The following is a 27,239-nucleotide window of genomic DNA, read 5'->3' as shown; positions in this document are numbered from 1 at the left end:
TCCTACTCCTTTCCTACTATTCTTATTTTCGTTTTGTCCACTAGGAACAGAGTCTCAGAAAGGCTAAAAGTCAGCTCGAGGCCCAGGCTTGTATGAGACAGCAAACCTCAGGGGGTCTGAGTCCAAGAGTGCCTCCTGCCAGCTTTAGTGGTCACAATTTTTGGAGGCTTTCTTCCAATATCGCCGCCTTTCTCAAAGGCTAGCTGCGTTCAATCCTTCCTAAGGAAGGAGGATTTTGGTAAACCAAACCAAAGACGATGTGATGGGAGGTGGCTGCGCTAAGAGCCCTTAAGGAACTGATTAAAAAGTGATTGTCTCGAAAGGGCTCTGAGTCACGACCTGGGAAGACGTTGCAGCTAGCTCCAACACAAGAATGCTACTTATCAAGCACTAAGGAGGGAGGGAACAAGCGAGGGCGAGCTCTGCCCGGTGCCCTGGACACCCTCGGGTCACCTCCATCCTTCCCCTCCCCGACGCTGATGACCGCAGGTTTTCAGAGAACCCCATCACTGGGAGAGGTGGGGCAGGAACCGCGCATTCTGTGCTTGGCCTACCTTCCGAGGGCTAGCATCCCGGCCCCGCCCACTCCATGCCCCGCCTCTGCCCCGCCCCTGCCCCGGGCTAGCCCCTCCTCCTCCCCGGGCCCGCCCTGCCAGAGTCCCAGGACCGAAAGTGAAGGCGCGCGCTCGGCCTCTCGGCGCTCGCTTGCTTGGGTCTGACCGGGCTGGCTAAAGCCGGGCAGCGGGACTCCGGGCGCTAGCCGGGCCCGGCGCGCGGGGCGGCATGGAGGGGCCGCCGGCCGCCGCCGGCGGGGAGGTCTCCTTGCACAACTTCAGCGCGAGGCTGTGGGAGCAGCTCGTCCACTTCCATGTCATGCGGCTGACGGACTCGCTGTTCCTGTGGGTGGGAGCCACGCCGCACCTGCGCAACCTCGCCGTGGCCATGTGCAACCGCTACGTGAGTGCAGGTCGGGGCCGGGGCAAGGGAGAGGACGGTGAGGGGCCCGAACGCAGTCCGGAGGTCCTGAAGGGGCCGGGGCTGGGGCTGCGCCTGGGAGGAGAGGACGGGGGACGCGGCGAGGGAGGCCGAACCGGAGTCGGGGGTGGGAGGCCCAAGGGGGCGGGCTGGTGTGGGGCCGGGGGCTGGGACAGAGGGCAACTTAGGGTCCCAGCGCAAGTGGGGTACCACAGGGGGTTCCGGCCCCCTAGGTGCGCGGGCGTGGCCCTCAGGTCTCTCCTGGGCCCAGGGGGACTAGGGGCTCCCCGGAACTCATACTGTGGTGTCTCAGAGAGCCGGGGTCCGGTCCCGACCTGCACCACCGGAGGAGAACGGGGTGCGGTAGGCCGGCGCGTGGACCCCCAGGCGAGCTCCGCCTCTCCACCCCCCTCCTCTGCCTTTGGGGCGGGCTTCCCACTGCTGGCTCTTCTAACCGTTCTCTGTAGTTGGAGTGTTCACGGGGGCTTCATCGCGGGACCTCTGCTCTCAGGTCACACACGCGCCCTGAGGTTATCCATCTCTTAGTTTTCATGCCTTCCCTATATTGACCACACCGAATTTTCTTTGTTTCTAGTACAGACCCCTTTCCTGAATTTCGAACTCCTGTGTTGTCCTGAGAGTCTAATAGGCATCTCACACCAGACCTATTTAGGACCGAACTCCTAACCTCTTCCCGCAGAACTTCTTTCACAGCTGGCCCATCTCTGTTGTGGAAACTCCATTCCAGCCTTGATTACTCTCTCTTCCATTCCCCACATGGGAGTGTCAGTGAGTCTGTAGGCGCTGCGGTCCATCAAAACTTGGGGGGAGGGGCGCCTGGGTGGTTTAGTGGGTTAAGTCGCTGCCTTCAGCTCAGGTCATGATCTCGGGGTCCTGGGACCGAGCCCCGCATTGGGCTCTCTGCTTGGCAGGGAGCCTGCTTCTTCCTCTCTCTCTGCCTGCCTCTCTACCTGCTTGTGATCTCTCTCTGTCAAATAAATAAAATAAAATAAAAACAAAAAACTTGGGGGGAATCCAACCAGTCTGTGGGGCGACCCCTTCAGGTGGAGGCAGTTGGTAGGGTCAGTGAAAAAGTTGGCCCCAGGCAGAACAAAGGAGACAGAGGTTGTTGAATGCACCTCAAGGGAGCAGCGGGAAGCACAGCAAGGGAGAGACTGTCTGCCAGGATTTGGTGTTGGGGAACTGTTAGTTAAGGGAGAAGGTGAGGAGGTATAGTGGGAACATATGAAATGTTTCACCTTTCTTGGTACCTGTTTTGGGGTGTAAGTAACCCATTGGTTAGCTAGGGCTTAGGTGGGTCCCCTAATGGGCCTGTTTGTATTCAGCCAAAGGGTTGGAGGTCACTGTGGGCCCTTTTAAGTGCTCAGGTTTCCATTGTTCAAATTGGTTGCTTCAAAGGGGCCTCTGCACTCCCATCACCTCCTTTCAGGCCTGCCACCCTGGGCCAACCTGCAGCATCTCCCTGGCTCCCTGCCAGATTCCCCCTTTGCTGCCTGTGTTAATTTCTTAGCACTGCTCTGGCAAAGAGCTTGAACCAACTAAGATTTATTCTCTCACAGTTCAGAAGGCCAGAAGTCTGAAAGCCTCTCCCATCTGCTGGCAGTCCTTGGCATTTCTTGGCTTGCAGCTTCATCACTCAAGTCTCAGCTAGCAATGTCACTGGCCTTCTTTTCTGTGTGTCTATTTCTCTGTGTCTTTTCTTGTAAAGACACCAGTCATAATAAATTAAGGGACCATCCTATTCCAGTGTGACTTCATCTTCAATTACAGCTTAATTACATCTGCACAGACCCTATTTCTAATAATAAAAAAAAGTTATATTCACAGGTGCTAGGAGTTAGGATATGCATTTATCTTTTTGGAGGACATGATTCAGCCTACAACACTGCATTATGGCCAGTTCTCTACAGGGCAGCAGATAGCAATCAGATATTGTCATTCCTCTGCTCCAGACCTTTCAAGAGATACCCTCAGAGCACAGTTCAGAGACTTTACAGTAACCCCGTAGGCTCTGTTACCTGGTAGGTCTCCCCAGCTCCTGCCCTCCTCCCTGCCAATTCACAGGCTTCGTGGCTGCTTTTAGCAGTGTGTCCCCAGGTGTTGCTCCTTCTGTAATTTATTATCAGTATCCGTGGTGGTGGTGAGGTTTGTCTGTTTTATGAGTCTTTTTTTTAAAATTATTATTATTATTTTTTAAGATTATTTATTTATTTATTTGACAGAGATCACAAATAGGCAGAGAGGCAGGCAGAGAAGGAGAGAGGGAAGCAGGCTCCCCACTGAGATACGGGGCTTGACCCCAGGACCCTGGGATCACGACCTGAGCCGAAGGCAGAGGCTTTAACCTCTGAGCCACCCAGGCACCCCTGTTTTATGAGTCTTTGTAACCTTAGTGTCTGATAAGTGGCTCATTAAATTGTTGAATGAATGAATGAGGCCCCAGTCAGGGAACTCCAGGTTTGCTAGGGATAGCTACCAATAACCTGCGGCCTGGCAGGCAATGAGGACTGTAATCTCTAAGGGAACTTTGGGGTAGTAGAGGAATGAGCCATCAGGCAGGACCTGGGCAAGGCTTTAGGAAGGAGACAGCCTCTGAATGGGACTTCTGGATGTCTTCACACAGTATCCCTCTTCTGCTTTTTCCCTTCTTGCTGTTCTTTCATGAGGTTTTCTATTATTTTCTGGTGGGTACTGGCAGTTCGGCCTTCGGGCAGGTGGTAGTTCCTTCTTTCATTGGAGGAGAGGTAAAGGGCCTGCGGGGGCACATGGTTGTGGGTGGGGCTGTGTGTTTGGAGCTTGTGGTGCCTTGAAACTGCCTCACCTTCTTTATTTCCTGTCCTTTGACTGTAGTGTACACAGTGGGTAAGCCTGGGGGTAACATGGGTCTGGGACTGCTCATTGGTAAGACCAGGCATTGCCTCCTTGAATCAGTTTCAAGATTCCTCCCTTGGGCTGCTTTGGTGCGCTTTGGCAGTCTGACCATTTGGTAGTCATAGCTCTTGGTAGGGTATGTTTTTGCAGCTGGAAGCTCACACTCCACCAAGATCAGGTAGGAAAGGGAAAAGGGGCCACTTTCAGTTACCGGACCTGTCAGAAGTGCAGTCCTACTCACTGGCCACATTGTATACTTGTACATTGTCTTCCAGCACCAGAGCAGCATTCTCCAGTTAGAGAGAAGTGTAGACCATAGCTTAAAGCAGGAGACACAAGAGTCCTGTGGAACAGGGCTTGGCAAACCTGGCTTAGGGCTGACCTGCCTGCTAGTTTTGTAACCAAGTCTTGTTGGGACCTAGTTCTGCCCATCCATTCAGTAATGTCTGTCACAGCTTTTGTAATTTGTTGGCCGAGTTGAACAGTTAAAACCGGACCTTGTAGTCCATAAAAACCAAGTGATATATTCTCTGGCCCTTCTTAGAAAAAGGTTTCTGGCCCATGCATGGAGGGTGGCACCAAAGGGTTTCTGATGTCTCCCCCTCCTTCCTTCCCCCTCAACCCTCACATGTAAAACAAGACCATATAGAACAAAACCATATCACTCTGCTGCTCCTCCAGCTGCCCTGCCTTATGTCACGTGGTCTCTTTGCAGCACTGACGGGCTTTAGAACAAGGATGATATATGGCCCTAAGTGCTCAGATGATGTAGGACGTGTTGGGCCCACTTGGAGTGGACAGTGGTGTTCCAGCCACAGTAACGCTGTCTAAGCATGTGTATGCCTGGGAGATCAGCTGGGCATAGTATGATTTTTGGAAATAATGAAGCACAAAGGGTAACAATATGTGGTTTTCAATCTTGTTTTTGGTGGGAAATGATCACCTTAAGGTAGATTTTCTGTCTCTAAAAGTTTAACTGTAAATATTATTAGCATACAGCTGAATATTTAACTTGAAACTCGTAAACAGCAAATTCATTAATTGAGTTCATGTTTTGTTATCTTTTTCAGCAAAAAAGCTTGCAGTAAATGCTTTCATTCTTATCCTGTGTTTTTTGATCACCTCTTATAGACCGAACAAATTCTTTCTCCTTTTGAAGTGACTTTGAACCACTAGGAGGCAAGGAACAGTCTCTGATCTGTGCCCTGCTCACAGTATCTGGCACATAGTAGGTGTTTATTCGGTTCACTGGTCTCTACTTGGACAGTGTTGGGGGAGGGGTGCCCACCCCAGAGCCTCTGGTGGCACAAGCTTGTTCCTCTAAAAATCTTGCCTTCTGGCAGGGAGGAGGTAAGATGGTGGAAGAATAGGGGCTTGTCTTGTTCCTTGAATACAGCTAGTTATCACATCATTCTGAAGGCCCACGAGATCAGTCTGAGGTCTGAGAGAGCAAAAACCACAAGTGTACAAGTAGAAAAGGGATCACCTTTTGGAAGGTAGGAGGTGTGGAGAGTTGACTTGAGAAAATATAACTGTGGGTACAGAAGCAGGGACGGAGCCTGCTTACCACAAAGTATTTAAGTATTTAAGCAGCAGAGTTCGGAACTTTTAGAAGTCCACTACTGTGGGGTATGTCTCTGACTAAAAGGTGCTCAGGTGGTGAAGCAGGGCAGAGTGCCAGGAGTGACAGGGTGGTCTGAGGATTCCCTGGGTTGCGGGAGGAATAGGTGGTGCCAAGGTGCTGTGCTGTTTCCTGGCAGAGGAGTGGGGATGCTAGCTGAGAGCAGCAGGTCTTGGTTCTGGCTTCCTGCTGTTTTGCTGTAAATGGCAAACTGCTCTGCGGTGGTGAGACTGCTTTCCTGGGATGGGCGGCAGATGGCAAAAGCGTGGGGGGACCCTCCCCGAGAGGAACAGTGTGGGTCCATGCCGTGGGAGTCCCTAAAATTTAGAGTTCTGGATACAGGCGGGGTGAATGCTGGGTTCTGATGGAAACTGGATACACGAGGGGTGATTGATTGCTCTTTCGTGAGGGCTCACTGAAGAGTGGGGGTGTGAACTTTCAGCTCCAGGGCTAGTGTGTGGGTCACCGCCATATTCATACTGCCCTGAAGGAAAGCCTTCAGGGAGCAAAATGCACCACCTAGAGGAGGCTGGTCTGCTTACACTGCCTTGCTGTCTTGTGTCCAGGTGCCCCATGTCCATTAGGGCAAGCCACCTGAGAATAAGCCCAGCAGGCCCCTACCCCCAGAAGACCAGCAAAAACAACTGGCTGGTACCAAGTCTACTAATCGTAGAGTATAGCAAAGCTTCAGCTCTAGGGGAAATAGGATCTAGCTTCCTTTTTCCTTTCATTCTTTATTTTTTTTAAAATTATTCATTTATTTTCTTTTTTTCTGTTCTTTTATTATTTTTTTAACTTATATGTATTTTAATATATTTTTTATTTTTTTTGTTTTGATTTTATTTATTTATTTTTAAATTTTTGAATCTAGATTCTTTTAACAAGCAGACCAAAACACACCCAAGATCTACTTTTCTTTTTGGGTATTTCTTCTTTGCTTTTTGTTCTTTTATTTATTTGTTTTTTTCTGTCTTCTTTTCTTTTCTGGACAAAATGACAAGATGCAAAAATTCACCCCAGAAGAAAGAAAAAGAAGTAGAACTCACAACCAGGGATTTAATTAATGTAGCTATAACTAAGATGTCTGAGCTAGAATTTAAAACAGTGATCATAAAGATACTAGCTGGGCTTGAAAAATGCATAAAAGACACAAGAGAATCCCTTATTGCAGAGATAAAAGAACTAAAATCTAGTCAGGCCAAAATTAAAAATGGTATAACAAAGATGCAATCCTAAGCGGAAGCCATAAAAACAAGGTTGGACAAAGTAGAGGAGCAAATTTAGTGATATAGAAGATCAAATTATGGAAAATAATGAAACTGAAAAGAAGAGGGAAACAAAAGTAATGGATCATGAAGGTAGACTTAGGGAAGTCAGTGACTTATTAAAATGTAATAATGTTTGTATCATGGGAGTCCCAGAAGATGGAGAGAAAAAGAGATAGAAGGTTTATTTGAACAAATTATAGCTAAAATTCCCTAAACTGGGGAAGAACACAGACATCAAAATCTGAGAAGCACAGAGATCGCCCATTAAATTCAACAAAAGCCAGCCCATCAACAAGGCATATCATAGTCAAACTCACAAAATACAAGACAAGGAAAGAATCCTGAAAGCAGCAAGGGGAAAAAAAGTCCTTAACTTAAAAAGGAAAACATCAGGTTTGCAGCATATCTGTCCACAGAAACTTGGCAGGCTGTAAGAGAGTGGTAGGAGGTCTTCACTGTGCTGAATGGGGAAAAATGTGCAGCCAAGAATTCTTTATCTGTCAAAGCTGTCATTCAGAATAGGGTACAGAGTTTCCCATACAAACAAAAACTAAAGAAGTTCGTGACCACTTAACCAGCCCTGTAAGAAATTTTAAAGGGGACTCTTTAAGTGGAGGAAAAAAGACCAAAAGCAACAAAGACTAGAAAGGACCAGAGAACATCAGCAGAAACACTAGCTCTATAGGTAACACAGTGGCACTAAATTCATATCTTTCAGTAATCACTCTGAATGTAAATGGACTAGATGCTGCAATCAAGACATAGGGTATGAAAGTGGATTTAAAAAAAAATGAAATCCATCTGTCTGATGCCTACAAGACACTCATTTTAAACCTAAAGACACCTGCAGGTTGAAAGTCAGGGGATAGAGAACCATCTATCATGCTAATGGACGTCAAAAGAAAGCCGTGGTAGCCATACTTATATTAGAAAAACTAGATTTTAGAACAAAGACTATAACAAAAGATAAATGCATTGTGTCATAATTAAGGGTCTATTCATCAAGAAGATCTGACAGTTGTAAATATTTATGCTCCCAACTTGGGAGTGCCAAATATACAAATCAGTTAATAATAAACATAAATTCATTGGTAATAATATAATAGAAGGGGACTTTAACACCCTATTCACAGCAGTGGACAGATCATCTAAGCAGAAAATCAACAAGGAGACAGTGGTTTTGAGTCACACACTGGACCAGATGGACTTAAAGGCTATATCCAGAACATTTCATCCTAATGCAGCAGAATAGACTTTTTTTTTTTTTTTTTTGAGTGCACATGGCTTCAGAATAGATCACATATGGGGTCACAAATCAGCCCTCAGCAAGTACAAAAAGATCGAGATTATACCATGTATGTCTTCAGACCACACAACTCTATGAAACTTGAAGTTGGCTACAAGAAAAAATTTGGAAAGATCCCAAATACATGGAGTCCAAAGAGCATCCTACTAAAGAATGAATGGGTTGACAAGGAAATTAAAGACGAAATAAAAAAAAACAAAGCAAATTAAAATCAAAACACGACAGTCCAGAACCTTTGAGATGTAGCAAAGGCAGTCCTGAAAAGGGAGTATATTGCAATACGGGGCTACCTCAAGAAAAGTCTTAAGTACACAACTTAACCTTACACCTGAAGTACCTAGAAAAGGAACAGCAAATAAAGCCTAAAGCCATCAGAAGAAGGGAAATAATAAAGATTAGAGCAGAAATAAATGATATAGAAACAAAAAATCTGGTTCTTTGAAGGAATTAATAAAATTGATAAACTCCTAGCTGGATTTATCAAAAAAGAGAAGAAGGGACCCAAAGAGATAAGTTCACAAACGAAAGAGGAGAGATCACAACCAATACCATGGAAATACAAACGGTTATGAGAATACTATGAAAAATTATATGCCAATGAATTGGGCAATCTGAAAGAAATGGACTGTTTCCTAGAAACTTACAGACTATCACGACTGAAACAGAAAGAAATAGAAAATTTGAACAGACCCATAACCAGCAAAGAAATTGAGTCAATAATAAAAAAATCTCCCAGCAAACAAAAGTCCTGGGCCAGGTGGCTTCCCAGGGGAATTTTACTAGACATTTAAAGAAGAGTAATACCTGTTCTTCAGATTGTTCCAAAAAAATAGAAATGGAAGGGAAACTTCCGAACTCATTCTACAAAGCCGGCATTACCCTGATTCCAAAACCAGACAAACCCTACCAGAAAGAATTACAGGCCAATATCCTTGATGAACACGGGTGCAAAAATTCTTGACAAAATACTAGCAAATTGAATTCATCAGTACATTAAAAGAATTATTCACCATGATCAAGTGGGATTTATTCTTGGGCTATAGGGGTGGTTCAATATTTGCAGATCAATCAACGTGATACACCACATTAATAAAAGAAAGGATAAGAACCTGTCAAAGGACAAGATTCTGTCAGTAGATGCAGAAGAAGCATTTGACAAAATACAGCATCTGTTCTTGATAAAAACCCTTAACAAAGTAGGGATAGATGGAACATACTTTAACATTATAAAGGCCATATACAAAGGACCCACAGCTAATATCCTCAAAGGGGAAAAATTGAGAGCCTTTCTCTATGGTCAGCACAAGACAAGGATGGCTACTCACACCATTACTGTTTAACATAGTACTGGAAGTCTTAGCCTCAGCAATCAGGCAACAAAAAGAAATTAAAGGCATCCATACTGGCAAGGAAGAAGTCAAACTTTGCCTATTTGCAGACGACATGATACTCTATGTAGAAAATGTGAAAGACTCCACCAAAAAATCGGTAGAACCGATACATGAATTCAGCAAAGTTGCAGGATATAAAATGACTGTGGAGAAATCTGTTGAATTTCTAAACACCAATGATGAAGCAGCAGCAAAAGAATTCAGGGAATCTATCCCATTTGCAATTGCACCAAAACCAATAAGATACCTATGAACAAACCTAACTAAGGAGGTAAAAGATCTGTACTCTGGAAACTGTAGAACACTTAATGAAAGAAATTGAAGACACAAAGAAATGGAAAAGTGTTCCGTGCTCATGGATTAGAACAACAAACATTATTAAAATATCTATACTACCCAAAGGGTTCTACACAGTCCCTATCAAAATACCACCAGCATTTTTCACAGCTAGAATAAGCATTCCTAAAATTTGTATGGAACCACAAAAGACCTCAAACAGCCAAAGCAATACTGAAAAAGAAAAATGAACTGGAGACATCCCAATTCCAGACTTCAAGCTCTATTTCAAAGCTGTAATCATCAAGACAGTATGGTATTGGGACAAAAACAGTCCAATAGATCAATTTAACAAAATAGAGAACCCAGAAATGGACCCACGACTATATGGTCAACTAATCTTCTACAAAGCAAGAAAGAATATCCAGTGGAAAAAAGACAGTCTCTTTAACAAATGGTATTGGGAAAACTGGACAGCAGCACACAGAAGAGTGGAAGCAGACCACTTTCTCACACCATACACAAAATAAATTCAAAATTGGTGAAAGACCTAAATGCGAGATAGGAACCCATCATCATCCTAGAGGAGAACACAGGCAGCAACCTCTTTGACCTTGGCCATAGCAACTTCTTACCAGAAACGTTGGTGGAGGCAGGTGAAACAAAAGCGGAAATGAACTTTTGGGACTTTGTCAAGATACGAAGCTTCTGCACTGCAAAAGAAACAACCAAAACTAAAAGGAGTCTATGGAATGGGAGAAGATATTTGCAAATGATATATCTGATAAAGAGTTAGTATCCAAAATCTATAAGGAATTTATCAAACTCAACACCCCAAAAAACAAGTAATCCAGTTAAGAAATGGGCAAAATACACGGATAGACATTTTTCCAAGGAAGATGTCCAGATGGCTAAGAGACACTTGAAAAGATGCTCAAGGTCACTTATCATCAGGGAAATACAAATCCAAACCATGATGAGATACCACCTCACACCTATCAGAATGGCTAAAATTAAGAAGACAAGAAACAACAGGTGTTGGCGAGGATGTGTAGAAAGGGGAACCCTCTTACACTGCTGGTGGGAATGCAAACTGGTACAGCTACTGTAGAGAACAATATGGAGGTTCTCAAAAAGTTAAAAATCAAGCTACCCTATAGCCCAGCAATTGCACTAGTAGAGGTACTACTAGCAACAGAGATTTGAAGGGGTGTATGCCCCCCGATGTTTATTGCAGCATTATCAACAATAGCAAACTGTGGAGAACCCAAATGTCCATCAATGGGTGAGTGGATGTACTCATCCACTCATCCACAAAGAAGATGTGGTATACACAATGGAATATTACTCAGCCATCAAAAAGAATGAAATCTTGCATTTGCAATGACCTGGGTGGAGCTAGAGGGTATCATGCTGAGTGAAATAAGTCAGTCAGAGAAAGGCAAATATCATATGATATCATGCATAGGTGGAATTTATGAAAGAAAACAGATGAACATACATTATGGAAGGGGGAAAAGGGAGAAAGGAAACAAACCATAAAGGACTCTTAATGACAGAGAAAAAACAGGGTTGCTAGAGGGAGGTCAGTGGGGAATGGGCTAAACGGGTGAAGGGCATTAAGGAAGGCACGTGTTGTGGTGAGCACTGGGTGTTGTATGTAAATGATGAATCACTAAATTCTGCTGAAACCAGTATTGCTCTGAATGTTAACTAAAATTTAAATTAAAAAGATAATTTAAAAAAGAGTGAAAGACAAAAAAAAAATCGACTCTATTCTGAGTGCTGAGTGCTCTGTACTTGACTCTACTAAGTGTTGTTTCTTTTAGAAGGCTCGTATGTTATAAAAGTAATTTTGACCATACTTTAGGCTAGTGAGTTTTTTCTTTGAAGCTAGGAATTTTAATAGTAAGGAAGATTACTTCCATAGTAATTGGAGGTCAGATTTCTTCTATATTTCAGAAGGGTCACATTTATTTTTTTAGTTTTACTGCTTATCTGAAATGAGGATTGGTCAAACATATTCTGTTCCTATTTTCTTTATTTGGACACCTCTGACTGGTGCCTTTCTGCAAAGTCATAGAGCCCTTGCTCACCTGGCAGACCCCCTCCAACCCAGGAGAATGGAGCTGTGTGTTCTCTTGCAGGCTCAGATGAGGAGATAGGCATCCTGCCCTCTGGGCTGATGGCTAACTTGGGGGTGAGAGGGACCCAGAGGCACTTGGCACCCAGACTCTGTGATTAGCCTTCTTCCTGCTGTGCCCTTAATGATCTTGTTTACTTCCCTCTTGGTTGTAATGTGGCCCTTAAGCATGCTTTAGAGTTTCCAACACTAAAATAAGCCTTTTATGTAAAATACGTCTCAGAACTTGGTGTCAGCACTGTGATGCCAGCTTTCGTGACTGCTGTTCGTCTGTCCATGCTGTCTGACTCATGCAGCAGAGGGTCAGCCTACCTGCCTGTCCACACAGATGCCAGAGCTTCCTTCTCTCGGGAAGTGTGTCCCAGAACCTGCCACCCTCAGGAAGAATCTGCAGCCACAGAAGCTTGGCTGATGGGAAAGCAGTGTTGTGTTGTTTGTTTTCCTTTTAGGATTCCATCCCTGTGTCTACCTCCCTCCTCGGAGACACTTCTGACACCACCTCTACTGGCCTTGCACAGCGCTTAGGTACGTACCGGTGGTGGGGGCTGCAGCAGCGGGATGGGGAACTCGCTGTTCCGTGGAACCATGAGGCCGGGCCCTTCAGAAGGAAAGCATCCTCACACGGAAAGAGCAGCACAGGCTTTGATGTTGGGTCTTCTTTAAGGAGGGCTTGTCCATGCCCGTGTCCCTGACCACTGTGTTGGCCAGCATGTTCCCGAGGGGCTCCCATGTCCTGCCTTGGCTGTGGTCCAGGCCGGCGGGTGGTGGCTTAGTGGCTTAGTTCTCTCCTGTAAGCGCATTACGTCCTCACGGGAGGAGAGTGAGAGTGATGCCCGCAGTAACCCTCAGGCAGGGGCTCGGGGTTGCTCCTGGTGATGCAGCCGAGCCTGTGGAGCGGGGAGCCAGCACTGCGCGGGGGGGGGGTGGTCTTCCCTCTTTGGGCGGTGTCTTGCAGAGCTGGCAAGAGGGGAGACGGGCCTGGCCTGAGTGCGGCTCAGAGGGTGATAAGAGAGGGAGGTTGAAGGCTCCACCCTCTCTCACGCCTTGGACACATGCTTCCTGAGAATAGCTGAGTGGTTCAGGTGAGGATGGCTGGGTCCTGCTCCTGCCGGTGTGCAGGGCGCCCGGGGCCATGGGACGGCAGGGCAGCATCTGTCTCCTCCTCCGTCTTTCTGCGCGCCAATGCTCCCCGCAGGGGCCCTGGATGTGCCGGGCACTGGAGGTGGAGGCAGAGGAGGATTTTTTAATCCCCTTGGTGTTGGGGAGTGGGTAGTTGAGTGGTGCCGGCCGTTCTGTCAACCTGACCCCTGCTCGGTGGGCGTTTCTATGCCAGTTACTCCGGGCAGCCCCCGTGTGACCAGCGTGACCAGTGTGGCCACACAGTGGAGGGGGATAGGGGCATGGTGGCCCAGGTGAGGGTGGGTCATTCTAGACCTGCCGCTCAGAGTTGCCTGCCTGCGGAGGGTGCAGACGTCGTGGGCCGCTGTGGTGTTACAGAAACACCCGCTGTCCTGTTTCTCTAGGCTGGAGTTAGAGGAACCTGGCTGGTAACTAGTGTGTGCTAGTCAGCCAATGAGCAAGTTACTTAGGTAATCTTATTAGGAAGTCGTTGCAAATTTACAGAAAATCTGCAGCAAAGATACAGGGAATTCCAGCTTAGCCTTCCCCCAGATTCCCAGGTGTTATCATTCCCTGTGTTGATGTTGTTATCTGTTTTCTGGGCCACATGAAAGGAAGTTGAAGACGAGATGCCCCTTTGCTCCTTCGCATCCGCCAGTGTTGAAGGACTGACATACTGTGCCACACCCTACCTGGTCAAGGGGAGGCACGGGCGTGCTCATGTTTATAGAGCTGGAAAACTGGGGGCGTCGCCGTAGGGCGGGAGACAGATTCTGCTAGAGAAGGCTGGTGGGAGCTTGTTTGCTGTGCCACGAATAAATTGTTTATGCCAATAAAGTAAGATGGACTCACGGGTGTCCTAAAATGGAAGCCTACTAGCACTTTGTATGCACCAAACTAGTTTGTATTTTTTTGTTTTTTTCTTTGTATTTTTGGGGGTATTTTTTTGTTTGTTTGTTTTGTGCAAATGATTTTTTTTATTAATATTTTTCTTTGGCTTACATCTGTTGATTATAATCTGTATAAATTGAAACAGAACCTAGACAAAAAAATATGTCCTCACTAACTTATTAAACTCAGCTTTTAATGAAGGGTTGTCTCTTGCCTGTGTCAGCAAAACCTGGCAGCCCTTAGCTGTTCCCCAGCAAGGACGAGCACATGGAAAAGGCTGGAAAAGTCAGTGGTGTGATGTGGCTGCTGGCAGTGCCAAGGGGCCTGGGGATGGATGGGTGCTGGGATCATGAGGGAGCCATCCAGCATCGCCCTGTCCTGTGCTGGTCCTCTCGAGCTTAGGTTGGGACCCTGCAGTTGAAAATGCATCACTGGTCTAGAGGGGTAAGGGGAAGAGAGGTGTCCTGAAACAGTATCTTACATGGGGGATGATAGGAAGTAGGAAAGAGACCTAGTGGGTTCAGAGTAACCCCAGAAGCACTGGAGGGCTTTGGTGTGCACGGGGCGCCCTTACTCAGTGCGACCTGGAGGTCAGAGCTGGGTTTGCTGGGTGGACGGTGCAGGCAGGTCTGGTTTTGCTCCCTGAAGATTCTGTCTTAGCAAGTAGAGTGATTGGAATCAGAGTGGCCTCTCCCTGGGACAAGGAATTTCCTGCCACTGGATGACAGTAGACTGAGCAGGCTGTGACTTGGCTGTGCCAGCCTCCCCTCTCCTCCCCTCATCATATGACAGGGCTGGCATGGGCATCTGATGTCTGTCGGGGGGTGGGCGTTTGCACTGGCCCTGTGTGTGGGGGCAGTCCGAGGGGGGAGGCCCCAGCACTGGCATGGTCAGTATTGAACTGGTTTCAGGCTTCCTGCCCAATATGTGTTATGATTCTGGACATGTGACTGGGCTTGATTTTTGTAGTGGAGCAGTGCACTTCAACTGTTATTGGTTCCGTAGAGAGGGGCTAACACACGTTTCCAACATCAAATTGAAAATCATATGTGTGTGTGTGCACACGCATAGACGTGTGTGTGTGTGTTATCTAAATGTGAATGTGCAGACATGTAGGATTATCTCTGGGAAGGGACTGGAGTTGGTAGAGAGGGTGGTACTGAAGGAGAACTTAAATATTTTATTTTAATTACTTTTATCTCTATTTTAAAAAAGTAAAAAACAAAACAAAAAACAAAGCAAGCCAACTTCTTAGGTAGAACAGCAGTATTCCAGTATTCCTCAGGTCTCCTGAGGGCTTGTGCATCTCTGGCTCTGCCCACTCCCTCTCTAGCTCAGCTGGGAATCTGCATCTCTGACAAATTCCAGATGCTGTAGCTGACTGGGGCCGTGCTCGCAGAACCAGTGCTGTGGACAGTGGGAGGGGGTCTGCGTGACTGTGGTCTGCATTTGCAGCCACTGCCGGTGAGGAGCATTAAACACCAGAACCTTCTTCTCCCCTTGTGACCCCATTCTCTTTCCCCAGGCACGGTTCCACTGTCAGGGACGTGTGACGCACACACAACCTCCAGGCATTTCAGTCACTTCTGTGCCGATGTGTTTTGTCTTTTTAGCCAGGAAGACCAAGAAACAGGTGTTTGTCAGCTATAACCTTCAAAACACAGACAGTAACTTCGCATTACTGGTAGAAAACAGGATCAAGGAAGAAATGGAGGCTTTTCCGGAAAAGTTCTAGCAGAGTGGCAGAAGTGAGGATTTGTAACTTATGTACAATATACATTGAAATAAAGGGATTGAATTCCACTGTTTGTCATTAGGTTAATGTGTTTACATTTTGTTTTTAAATCTTAATCTAACTTTCCTTCTTCCGCTCACCAGAGTGTGGGCCAGAAAGCTGCAATCCATCAGCCTGGGGAAGGAGAAGAGCAAAATGGCAGGCAAGTGTGTGTGTGTGTGTCCGCTCAGCAATAGGGAACAGGGGTTAAAATGGGATTTTGTTGGGACTACAGAGGGCTAATCTGATAGTGTAGGAAAGAGGTAAATTAGTCATGATCCTGCTGTGTACACTCCCGATTAGAGGTAAGGTACTAAGTCTTTATAAAATACGTGTCAGGTTATCTTCTTCCCGTCCCTTTCCCGCCGAGCCCTTTCCTGGCACGGCTGTTCACCGCTTTTTCTGCTGTGTTCTCCCTTGGGCCTGGGTTTGAGCCCCGCTCCACACTGCTCACTGGATTTATGGACTTGGTGAAGTCTCTGCCTTCTCTGTTTCCTCACCTGTAAATTGGGAATAATCTCTGCCTTGCTGGGTTATTATTATTAGGTTGTTATTGTTATAATATACATGCTTCGCAGATGGAGTAAGCGGCATGGCAGTCCAGTGTCAGTTACGGTATTTCTCTACTTCATTGTTATGAGTCCAAGTGCTTTAACTCCTCCTTGCTCATCTTGCTGCCATTGTCTTTCTTTTCTCCACAGTCCCAAGCACCTGCTTTGGTTACCTTAGCCTTTTTCTGCCTGCCACTTGTAGTGGGTTCCAATCTCTAGTTCCACACGCTACATATTTTCTTTCACACTCCTTTCCAAAAGCCAGTATGTCATGGGTCAGGGGCTCCAAACTCGGGCTTCACGTTCGAATCCCTGGGGGTGGCCTTCACAGATTGCCCATGCCTGGCCCTTCCCCAGAGACTCAGAGCGCCTGGGGTCCAGGCTTTGGCAGATTTGGAAAGCTCCCCATGCGCTGCCCAGTACAGGCGAGGTTGAGGACCACTGGCAAAGAACTTTCTAATCTTCAAGGCCCATCTGGTGGTGGATTGTTTAGAGCCCTGTAACAGGATTCATGAAGTGGCATAAGTCTTGTAAGGAGCCTGTGGTAGGCAGGCCCGGGGTGGTTACACTTTGGCCAAGACATAAGGGCACTTGAGAGGAGCAGGTCTGAGGTTCGAGATGCTTGCCTCCTTTACAGACTTCCTGTGCTGACTTCCGAGGCCGCGGCCACCACAATCATAGCTTGTGCACAGTGGGCATCTCTCTAAGAAGAATAAGTAACACAAAATCAGGGCTATGGAGAGAAGAGTTTGGTATAAATACTTTATTAAAGAAATAGTGTTTTCTTGTTAAAAAATACTACATTAAAGAAGAGAGTTTTGGGTTATCAGAACTTCCTCACAGAATCACAGTGTAAGAGAGTCCTCTCTTGACCTCTCTAGGAACCATCAGGCCATGGGTTAGCAGGACATCGGTACACGAGGAAAGAACTCTTCAGTTTGCTGATGGCCCTTGCTTCTCAGGTGGTCTGAGAACATCACTAAGGGAACAGTTTGCGCAATCCGACCTCTGCCTCTGCCTGTCTTTAAGATTAGGACCCTGCAAGCGAGGTGAGAGGCTGCCCGCTGTCCCCTCGGGGTGAGAGCAAAGACTTGGTTTACAGAGGCGCTGAAGTAGGGACAGTGAGAACTGCATAAACAGGTAGAGTTTTTATTACTTGTAGTCAATGGTTGTGAAATGCCCTTCATTGGATACCATCAGATGAGGTAGGGAAGACATTCCAGTGGAAATTTGTTAATGGGGCAACATTTTTTATTTCTGTACATTTACATACAAATTTTCCCCAAAGGTACAACAGATGTGACATCATGCAGACGTTTAGCTTTGAACGACAGTTCAGAACTCAGGTTAGGCTTGTGCTATGAATGAGCACCTCCAGAGGAGCCCCGGTCGACACGTACAGTAACACGGTTCTTACACAGAAACCTCAGATGTGGGGGTTGCCGAGAGGACAGAGGGAGGGAAGTATTCCCCACTACACGTAACACACTTTTTGCTTTTCCAAAACACACAATACACTGAAGTGAGGTGTTCTTTAAAAGTTGAAGTGTGGGCTCCCCCAGCACGTGCTGTGCACCCGCGTGCCACTTAGGGGCCGGGCACGATGCGATGGTCACACGGGTCATTTAATGGCACTTCAGTCATTTCTTGTTTGGCTCTAGGAAGTGGTCATGTTTGAGTGCAGTTACTTCCTTTATGAGGTTTAGTTTTGCTCTCTTTGTCTTCTGTGGCCAAACAAACCTACCAGCCCCCTTCCCCTAGTCGCATGTGATTTTACTCTTAGAAAAATAAAGCGCTTAAAACGGTTTCCTTATTTGTCTGGGGCGCTAACGTTTCGGGTATGTGGTGTTACTGCTGACTTCTGGAAGAGAACAAAATGAAGAAGTATCCAGCCCTGTCTCAGGTGTTCACATTTGTGCATAACTTTTATTGGAAGGGGATCTCCGCTCCCTGATAGGATAGCAGGGTGCGGGAGTGGGTGATGGAGGAGGAAGCTGGAGCACGTACCTTGGGATGTCTCCCCGGGCAGCTGGGGGGTAGAGGTGGTGGGGAAGGCGGACTTGAAGTAGCAGGTGCCTGAGAAGTGTTTCCTCACTAAGCACGAAGGAAATAGGACTGAGGAGTCCATGCGTTACTGACTTGCGCCAGGGAGCTGGTGGCCGCAGCCCCCTTCCGTACTGAGCAGGGCAGGTGCAGACGGCTCAGACTCTGCGGGGCCCCTGCTGCCTTGCTCACTTGGTATGGGATCGCCCTGAGCTCAGCCCACATGGAAGCTTTCCTGCTTTGTCTATATCTCATAAGGTGTTCGTTCCTTAAGAGCTTCAGGTATCCCGAAGCCAAACCAGCAACAGAACAGGAGCTCAGCCTAAGCCTGCAGCTGCTGGGAGAGAAGAGTTGTGGGACCTCTTTGTTGAGACATTGCTGATTGTTGATGAGTCAGCCATGTTCACATCTGCTAGACTTTGGTCCCAAGAGCCCAGCCCTCATAGCCAGCTTCTCTTTTAGTCCGGATCACTGAAGCTACAGTGTTGACTGCTGTCTCCTCTGGACTGGTCTTTACAGTTGTCTCGTCACATGGAGATCAGAGACCGAGGAACAGGACTTTGTATGTGCCGTGCCTCGCCTCTGCCTTCCTGGCTAGAGATGGCTGACGGCACTCAACAGCTTTGGGACAGTTCTCACAGAAGGTCCGTGCAGACGGCGAGCGAACATGCTCAAGTCCTGGAGGATAGCAAGTGGGCTGTCCTGGCCCTGGGGTGAGGGATGCAGACACATACCTGGCCAGGTGCGGCCCCGGGGGCCACACAGGCTTCTTCCCACTTTCCCACCCGCCCAGTGGCCTGCGCTTACTGGGTCTTGCCGCACGGTGGCTTTGTAGTAAGTACTCTGAAAAAGGCAAACGGTATTCCCACAAGTTTGGCACATGAAGGCTGCAGAGATGTAAAGATCTCAAATTAAGGTGAATGCAGACTAACATTGAAACATGGAATGAAAGTGACTTAAAAGAGATGAAGGGAGGGCTTGGAGCAGCTGGAGCTGGGGAGAGACTGCCAGGCGGCCTTCGTTTCCAGGCACCAGTGATGAAACAGATAATGCAGTTTACTCCCTGGAATCGTGCATGCCTGCAAGTTTGCTCACCTCCTCATACTGTTTTCATCCTCTCAGCGGGCTTGTACTGGGGTCTAGCAGTTTTGGAGGAGGCTGGTGGGTGGACTGTGAACAGACCAGTTGGAAAGCTGGACGGGGAGAAAGGGAAGTTTCGTCAGCCTCTTCCCTGGCCCTTTTGAGTTCTAGCAGCTGTCCATTGGAAGTCACCTAACTGCTGCACAGACTCAAGACCACAATTTCCCAGGAAGAACACAGCTCACAGCAAAGACATGTGTCACAAAGTGCGGAGGTGGACAATTCTAGAAAGAAACCAGGCTGTCCAAAAAATCGGGTGCCTGTGTTGCTACAAGGCAGTGCCTGCCTGCACCAATGAAGCTTGTTTGTTCGTGGCCCCCGGGTGTCCTTGAGGAGGCCCTCCAAGTCTCCCGTGACGCGCCCCTCAGGCGCAGAAAGTCTGACCTGGAAAGGCAGGACGAAGCCTTTACTGTCTGGGACGCAATGAGGAACACAAAACCCTTGGCTGTTGGGGGCGGGGTGGGTGTTGAACTTTGGTGAGTTATTGCTTTCTCTCAACTGGTCTTGATGCTTGGAGAGGCCAGAGGTCGGGTGGACTCACCTGTGAGAGTCCTTGCCCTGAGCCCCACTCCGTGCTGACAGAAGTGACAGGAAGCAGGCAAAGGCAGGGCTGCGTGGGGGAGTGGCTCCCACAGGCTTTGCAGTCTGTCAGTGTGAAGTCACTGAGAGCGGACAGTCATCCAGGCTGGTGATTTCTATGCGGCGTGTGCTCAAGATGTGGGTGACGGGCCGTGTCCTGGAGAGCACCCCTCGCTCCTGTGGGCTTGCCTCAGTGGTCTGTCAGTTTCCTATTGGTTTTCAGTTCAGAAAGTAGCCTCATGTTCAGGTTGTGCTGGCGAGGAAGCCGAGTGTGACAGAGGGGACTTTCCTGCTGGAGCTAAACCCGGGAAGGAGTATTACTGACGTTACCGCGCCTCACCTCTCCACACCTTTGCTTGTGGTGAGCTCAGCCAGGCGAACCCATGTCGACAAACCGTGGCCTTAGTACCACTCGTTACTTAGGATTTCTGGTGAAATATTTACACTTTTCCCCAAGGAGCTTCCAGCGTCCAGTACAAAAGGATGATCTCGAAGGAGAGACTAAGCTGGTTTTAATGATATTTGGGAGCTGCTTTCCCCCAGCACATGGAACAGAAGCTCTTACCTCATAAACACACACACACAAAAACCCTTTAAAAACCATACACAGACTCTAGCAAAAGCCTACTCATTTACATTTCACTCTGTCTACAATGCAGTCATGGAGCCACTCCATGACAGGTCAGTCTGTCCGCACACAGGCAGGCGGCCTTGTGGGGCATGGGCCCAGAGTGAGTGACCCCTGGCTCCGCAGTGGGGTGCTGGGCGAGCATGGTGTGACCTCCAGGGCCGCTGTGCTGGCTACTTACAGCGTCCTCCTTGGCAACCGTGTCCCTCTTCCGAAGGAGGTGGTTCTGTTTCAAGATCAGTTAGAGGAAAGGGAATAAAGTGCTTCTCGTAAAAATGACCAAAATAAATACAAACATTTCATGGCAGAAAAGAAAGTCTGAAGGGTTATTTTCAAAGAGTTTGCTTCCTCACACACATGATCCTTAAAGTTCTGGAAAGACAGAATTTACCCACCCACACCAGCTGACGGTCTTGGGATCCACGGCAGCAACTGCAGAACCTGATTTTCCTGCCCCCCAGCCACGTGTTTGGTCCCCGGTCTGTAAACCTGTGCCCAAACAGCCCCCAAGTCCCCAGTGCCCACAGTGCCCCCTGTAGGGAAGTCCGTGCCCAGAGCTACATGGACTTCATGCCATTGGCCGTGGCATTCTCAGGCAGCCCGTCCCCTGCAGTGGCCGCATCGTGGAGGCCGGAGTAGTCCTTGAGCTCGGCGTTGGTGAGCAGGAGGGGCTGCTCCCCCTTCTTGTGGGGCAGGAGCGGCTGCCGAGTATAGTGCTCCCCGTTGGAGATGTTCTCGGGCAGGTTCTGGTTCCTGCTCTCAGGCAGCAGGAGGATGCAGATGATGCAGATGAGCGTGCAGCAGGCAAAAATTATGTGGTGCAGGAAGTAGCCTTTCTGGTTGTGCAGGTCGATGATGGGCGCCGTCAGCATGCCGAAGCCCGCGCTGGCCAGCACCAGCCCCAGCCCGCCGCACCTGTGGGGAGAGCACAGGCACATGTGGTTAACGGCCGTGGTCCGAGCCCGCCGCGGGGGGGGGCCCGGGGCTTCCCAGAGTGGGGCCACGTGAGTGGGACCATGGGGCCGACTGGGGCCTGGCTTGGGCAGGATCCCCCCCCACCAAAACCCTGAGCGCATCCCACCTGTGGGATATCCCAGACCACCTTTGCCTTGGCTATTTTTGTACCGCTTCTAGTTAACATTGTCTCTCACCAGCTCAACATTTTTTACTTTATTTCGAAAGGCAGTGTTCCAGTACTACTGTAAATGGAAAAGCACTCGCCATAAATAATATGCAATGACACAGTATTAAACTGTAAACTGTACTAGTTCCCAAAGTTTGCTCTTCATTTAGAAACAGGTCAGTGGACGGGTGGGAGGTGGATTAATGGGTTAAAGAGGATGTGACAGACCTGCCAGCACTCACAGAGATCTTCTCCAGCCAGAACTAGAGAGACTGGAAGATACTTTAAAAGATGGTACTTTTTCTCACTGTGAGTTCCTATTCATTGTGTCCTGTGTATTTCCTGAAATCATTCTGCACACCACCAGTGGAAGCGGTCCCCTCTCTGAGCTACCGTGCCAGAGGCCATGTGCTGTGACTGAGTGGGAGCCTAGAGCATGTGCCATTTATCTCCACTCCTCTGCTATTTGAGGGAACCTACCAGAGTCCCAAAGAGATTAGGAGATATGCAACATTTAAAAAGTCCATCATCGCTTGAACATCTCTCCTTTGACATAAAAGTGTATTTTGGGGGAGAAGGTGTCTGGTGGTCTCTGGGAAGCAGTGCAGTGCTGGACTGCAGAAAAGTGGACCGTGGTGTCCACGTGACAGGAAGTCATGGTTCCACTGTGTCATGCAATGCACAGGCCAGGGAGGGCTGGCTGGTCTCAAGGAAGGGGGAGTGGAGTTCTCTGCTTCCCATCAGAGTGCGGACACACACCAGTAGGCAGAGGGTGTGGGGATGTGGATCTTGGTCAGTTTAAAGAAGACCTTCCACTGGAGTTGCTTAAGAGCTGTGCCCCCACCCTTTAGTGAGGAGACCTTTATTCTTGGATGCCCCTAGGCAGAAGGCTCCTGCGGCAGGCTCTCCAGGAGCCTCTGACTCTCTTGGTTGGCACTACAGGTGGCTCTACCTCATCAAAAAACTGACCTACAAGGGCATGAGACACCAGATCAACAGACAAAAAAGTCAACTATATGTCTACACGCTAGCAACAAAGGTGAAAATTAGGAAAATTCCATTTATCATAATATCAAAAGAACAAGAACATACCTAGAAATAAGTAAAAAAAAAAAAAAAAAAAAAAAAAAAAGGCAAGACTTGGGGCACCTGAATGGCTCAGTCAATTAAGCATCTGACTCTTGATTTTGGCTCAGATTGTGATATCTCAGGGTCATGGGATCGAGCCTGTGCTTGTGCTCGACACAGAGTTTGCTTATCCCTCTCCCTCTGCTCCTCCCTGCACTCACACATGCACATGCACACTGGCTCTCTCTCAAAGAAATAAAATCTCAAAAATGAAAAATGCAGGACTTGCATACTAAAAACTATAAATCACTCTTGAGAAAATCCGATATATAAAATAAGTGAAGAGACAGTCCATGTTCATGGATTGGAAGACCCAGTACCGTTAAGATGGCAATTCTTCCATCTTAGGTGGAATGTATAGATTTAACATAATCCCTGTCAAATTTCCAGATAATATGTCCCCCCCGCCCCGCCAGAGATGATAATCTGATCCCAAGACTTACATGGGAATGCAAAAGACCCAGAACAGCCAAAACAATTTTGAAACTTAGTGAAATTCAAGGAATTATTGTCCCAATTTCAGAACTTCATGTAAAGCTATTATTAATAGTGTGGTCTTGGTGTATCGACAGATCAGTGGAACTGAGAGTTCAGAAGTAAACTCTCATATTCATGGTCATACTCATGGTCAAACTCATATTCATGGTCAACTGACTTTTGACAGAAAAGAGTCCTCCTTGAAGGGAAAAGAGTCCTTCAACAAGTGGCTGGGACAGCTGGTTATCCAGGCGCAAGAGAAAGCAGCTGGGCCTTTATGTAACATGATACATGAACTCAGAATGGGTTACTGACATGAATGTAAGGGCTAAACCTGTAACACTTCTAGGAAGAAAATACAAAGGGAAATGGTGATCTTAGGTGAGGCAGATATCTTACATATGACACCAAAAGCAGGATCTAGAAGAGAAAATGATTAATAGGACTTCCTCAAAACAAAAAACAAAAAACAAAAAACTTGTCCTCCTAAAGTGCAGAAGTTTTGTTTTGTTTTGTTTTTAAATTTCTCAAGAAAACGGAAAGAGAAAAAACAGACTGGGAGAACATGGTTACTGAGGATGTCTGAAAAAGGATCTGTATCCAGAATATATAAAGAACTGTCAACCAATTTAAATAATGGGCCAGGAATTTGAATACACACTTCTTCAAAGACACTATACAAAGTATAAAACATTCAAAGCACCCGAGCAGATGTACAGTATCCCTGGCCATTAGAAGCATACCCCAACCACAATGAGATACCGCCTCACACCCACCAGGACAGCAATGATCAAAAAGGCAGAGAATGGGGGGCGCCTGGGGGGCTCAGTCGGTCTGCCTTCAGCGCAGGTCATGATCCCAAAGTCCTGCGATCCAGCCCCACATTGGGCTCCCTGCTCATCAGGGAGTCTGCTTCTCCCTCTCCTGCTACTCTCCCTGCTTGTGTTCTCTCAAATAAAAAAATAAAATCTTAAAAAAACAAAAACAAACCAGAGTGACAAGTGTTCGTGAGGCTGCACAGAGAATGAGACCCCCAACCACCACCGCTAGGAAGGGAAAGGGGGGCAGCGGCCGTGGAAGCGCTTGTCAGTATCTGAAACAGTTAGTTAAATGAGAACTCTGCTCTCATGAGACCTAGGAAACCGAGAGCCCACAGAAACTCAGAAGTGAATATTCGCTGCAGCATTATTCATAATAGCCCCAAATCCGAAAGAATCCTGGAGTCTACCACCTGGTGAGAGAAACTGTGGCACATCCTGGACAACAGAACAGTACCCCACAGTAAGGAGTGTAGCACTGACACCTGTCACAGCGTGGACGAATTTAAAAAATGTTATACTATGTGACTGTAGACTCCATTTATACAAAATTTCGAAAAAGTGGCGGGGGTTGGGGGGGTAGGGGACAGATCTACAGAGACCAAAAGCAGATTACTGATTGCCTGGGGCTGTGAGCGGGGACAGGGAGGACTGCAAAGGGCCAGGAGGGAACCCTCTGAAGTGATGGAAATGTTCGATATCTGGATTTATGGGGATGATGGCGCCAAAGATTATTGACTTTTATGTTTAAAATGCATGCATTATATGGTATATAAATTATACCGCAGTAAATCTTAAAAAAAAAAAAACAACCACAAAAACCAACCCAACACTGTTCTATCTGTGGGGACTGGGGTGTCCTAACACAAACCCCCAAAGCTTCCAGTGTGGGTCAGCCACCCAGGCCTCCCCTCTGTCCTCCCTCCTGCTCAGGCTGGGGCGGGGGTTCTGCCCTGCTTGGCTCAGCAGTGGGCTCCCTCTTCCTGGGGCCTTCCTAGGGCCTTGCTGTCAACAGTGAACCGACAGTCCCTGCTGTCTACAGTAGGCCCTCTGGCTGGCCAGTCCTAGATCCACATGACTGACAGGAACGAGGGGGGACTTGGTGTCTGGGGCTCCCCAGGTTGACAGCTGTCCCTAAGGGCCACCGTAAAGCGGATGAATTAGTTTGATGGTCAAGACATGAAGGAGCACAGAAAAGAAACACTTTTTTTCAAAGAGTGGAACAGAAGAATGACAATCACGTGTGCATGCTTGGGACAATGTTGCAGGGGGCGGTTCTCCCTTCCTCATTTGTCATGTTTCGTAGCAACAATGAAAGACACTGCTCTCTTTCCCTTCTCTCAGCCCCAAATAAGAAAAGGTCTTGTACCTCTGCTCACAGGAGGGGGTTCCTCACACACCTCGTGCTGGGTGGGGAGAGGTGGGACCACACTGACCTCAGGACAAAGCCAGAGCCTGGGAGTGGCCAGACTCTTCCCTGTCTCCGGCCTTCTCTGTCCAGCCACACCCAAGCCCCATGGCTTCCCGTTCCGCCAGTCTGGGTCACACTCCCCTAACTGGCATCCTCCTACTCCCTGGGGCTCTTTCCTCACTGCTGACAGAGTGACTCTTCTAGAATGTGGGGTGGATCATGCCGCTCCCTTTTTCAGGGTCCTTCGAGGGCTCCCTCCCGCCTCTAGCTGAGCCCTGGCCCCTGCACCTGCCTGACCAGCACCCCCAGTCCCTGAGCTCCTTGGCTCTCTCCCTCACTCTATGAGGAGGCTGTGGCCTTTCTGCTCAGCTCAGGTCAGCCAGGTTCCCCCGGGGGCAACAGTTTCCTCATGTGCTGCTGAAGAGGGAGCGGAGGCCCTTCCTGGCGGTCCCCAGGCCTGGCACATGGTTCCTGGCCCGGAGGCTCAGTGGGGTCAAGCTGGGCAGCAACTGCCACCTAGTGCAGCAGGCCCACGTGCGCACGCACAGGCCAGAGCAGCCACCAGGCGCTCCCTGCTCCTGGGGCCGGAGTGCGCTGGTTAAGAGCACAGGTCGGGAGCCAGCGGGCCTGGGTTCGAATCCTGCCTCCACTACCAAGCAGGCTCACCTACATGAGCCTCAGGGAGGATATGACACGGGGACAGGAAGGGCACATCAACGGAGACGGGGTGCTGGTGTCCCTGAGGCTGGGCCAGGCATTCCCAAGTACATGCCGGCTGTTGTCATTCCCAGTTGTCTAAGCTCCTTCTCCCTTCTCTGTTGGCCTCCCAAGGCAGAAATCTCACTGTATTTTTAACGTCTTTTTTGTGGCATTAATACTGAACAAGTGACAAAGTGCAGGAGGTGAAGGGAGGACAGGGAGATCAGTGGATTGGTTGGGGTGTTGCTGGTTCCTCCGGGGAGCGCTAGGGAGTGATGGTGGGCCCGGGGCTGTGCAAATTCAAGCACTGGGAGGATGACGAGAAGATGGGTCCAGAGCCTCCAGGGAGGACGGAGACCTAAAGGTGGTCGGAACCTGTGGTACCGTTCTGGTCCTTCCTCTTCCTCTTTCCCCGGGGCCTCCCCATCCACACCCTGCACCTGATGCCTCCTGAAACTGCCTCTCACTGCTCCCCCACCCCCCTCCTTCCAGGGGCCCCTGCTCCTGCTCACTGTCCCTTCAGAACGAAGCCTCGCTCCCTCCCGCGGCTTCTTCGCATACACACATCCCTCATGGGGATCCCTGTCCCTCCAGTGTGCTCCCTGCAGCTCCCCCAACCCCTGCCTGCTTCTTGTGCTTGTGCTTGTGTCTGTGGGTCCCTCACAGACTGAAGAGGCATTCAGGGGTAGGGACCAGCTGATTGCTAAAACGGCCCCAATGAGTCACACCTCCAAGCGTTCATACCTTTGTATCTTGAGTGTGAGCTGGACCTAGCAATTTGCTTTTCACCAACAAAATATGGCAAAGGTGATGAGATGTCCCTTCCATGATTAGGTTACGAAAAGACTGACTTCTAGCAGATTCTCATGCTGGCTTTGATGAAGCAAGCTGTGATGTTATACTCCAGGTGGCAGGGATCTAGGGTGACCTCCAGCCAGCAGGGAAAGGATGCTCTCAGTCCAATAGTGAGGAACCGAACCCCGCGT

At 48.3% G+C, this 27,239-nt stretch overlaps 2 protein-coding genes across 6 annotated transcripts in view; one reads left to right on the top strand and one right to left on the bottom strand.

Annotated features, from left to right (window-relative positions):
• Window positions 1–639: 639 nt before the first annotated feature.
• PSMG4 (proteasome assembly chaperone 4) overlaps window positions 640–27,239 on the top strand; it is a 37,736-nt gene continuing 11,136 nt past the window's right edge. The window contains exons 1-5 of one of the 5 annotated variants that reach the window (XM_047734845.1): window positions 640–957; window positions 12,322–12,397; window positions 15,761–15,819; window positions 16,845–16,919; window positions 17,089–18,013. In XM_047734845.1, the coding sequence (XP_047590801.1) occupies window positions 784–957; window positions 12,322–12,397; window positions 15,761–15,819; window positions 16,845–16,919; window positions 17,089–17,178 (474 nt within the window). In that variant the 5' untranslated portion in view covers window positions 640–783 and the 3' untranslated portion in view covers window positions 17,179–18,013. Of the gene's footprint in view, window positions 958–12,321; window positions 12,398–15,495; window positions 15,683–15,760; window positions 15,820–16,844; window positions 16,920–17,088; window positions 18,014–27,239 lie in introns of those variants that run through there. The other 4 variants (XM_047734846.1, XM_047734848.1, XM_047734847.1 and 1 more) reach the window with 4 other exon arrangements.
• SLC22A23 (solute carrier family 22 member 23) overlaps window positions 20,459–27,239 on the bottom strand; it is a 167,645-nt gene continuing 160,864 nt past the window's right edge. Inside the window, exon 10 of the mRNA XM_047734842.1 lies at window positions 20,459–21,512. Coding sequence (XP_047590798.1) covers window positions 21,155–21,512 — 358 coding nt within the window. The 3' untranslated portion in view covers window positions 20,459–21,154. The remainder of the gene's footprint in view (window positions 21,513–27,239) is intronic.

Source organism: Lutra lutra, chromosome 6, assembly GCF_902655055.1.
Source record: "Lutra lutra chromosome 6, mLutLut1.2, whole genome shotgun sequence".
NCBI classification, from domain to species: Eukaryota; Metazoa; Chordata; class Mammalia; order Carnivora; family Mustelidae; genus Lutra; species Lutra lutra.
Note: the sequence above shows the minus strand (reverse complement) of the source record. Positions and strands in the feature narration are given on the sequence as shown.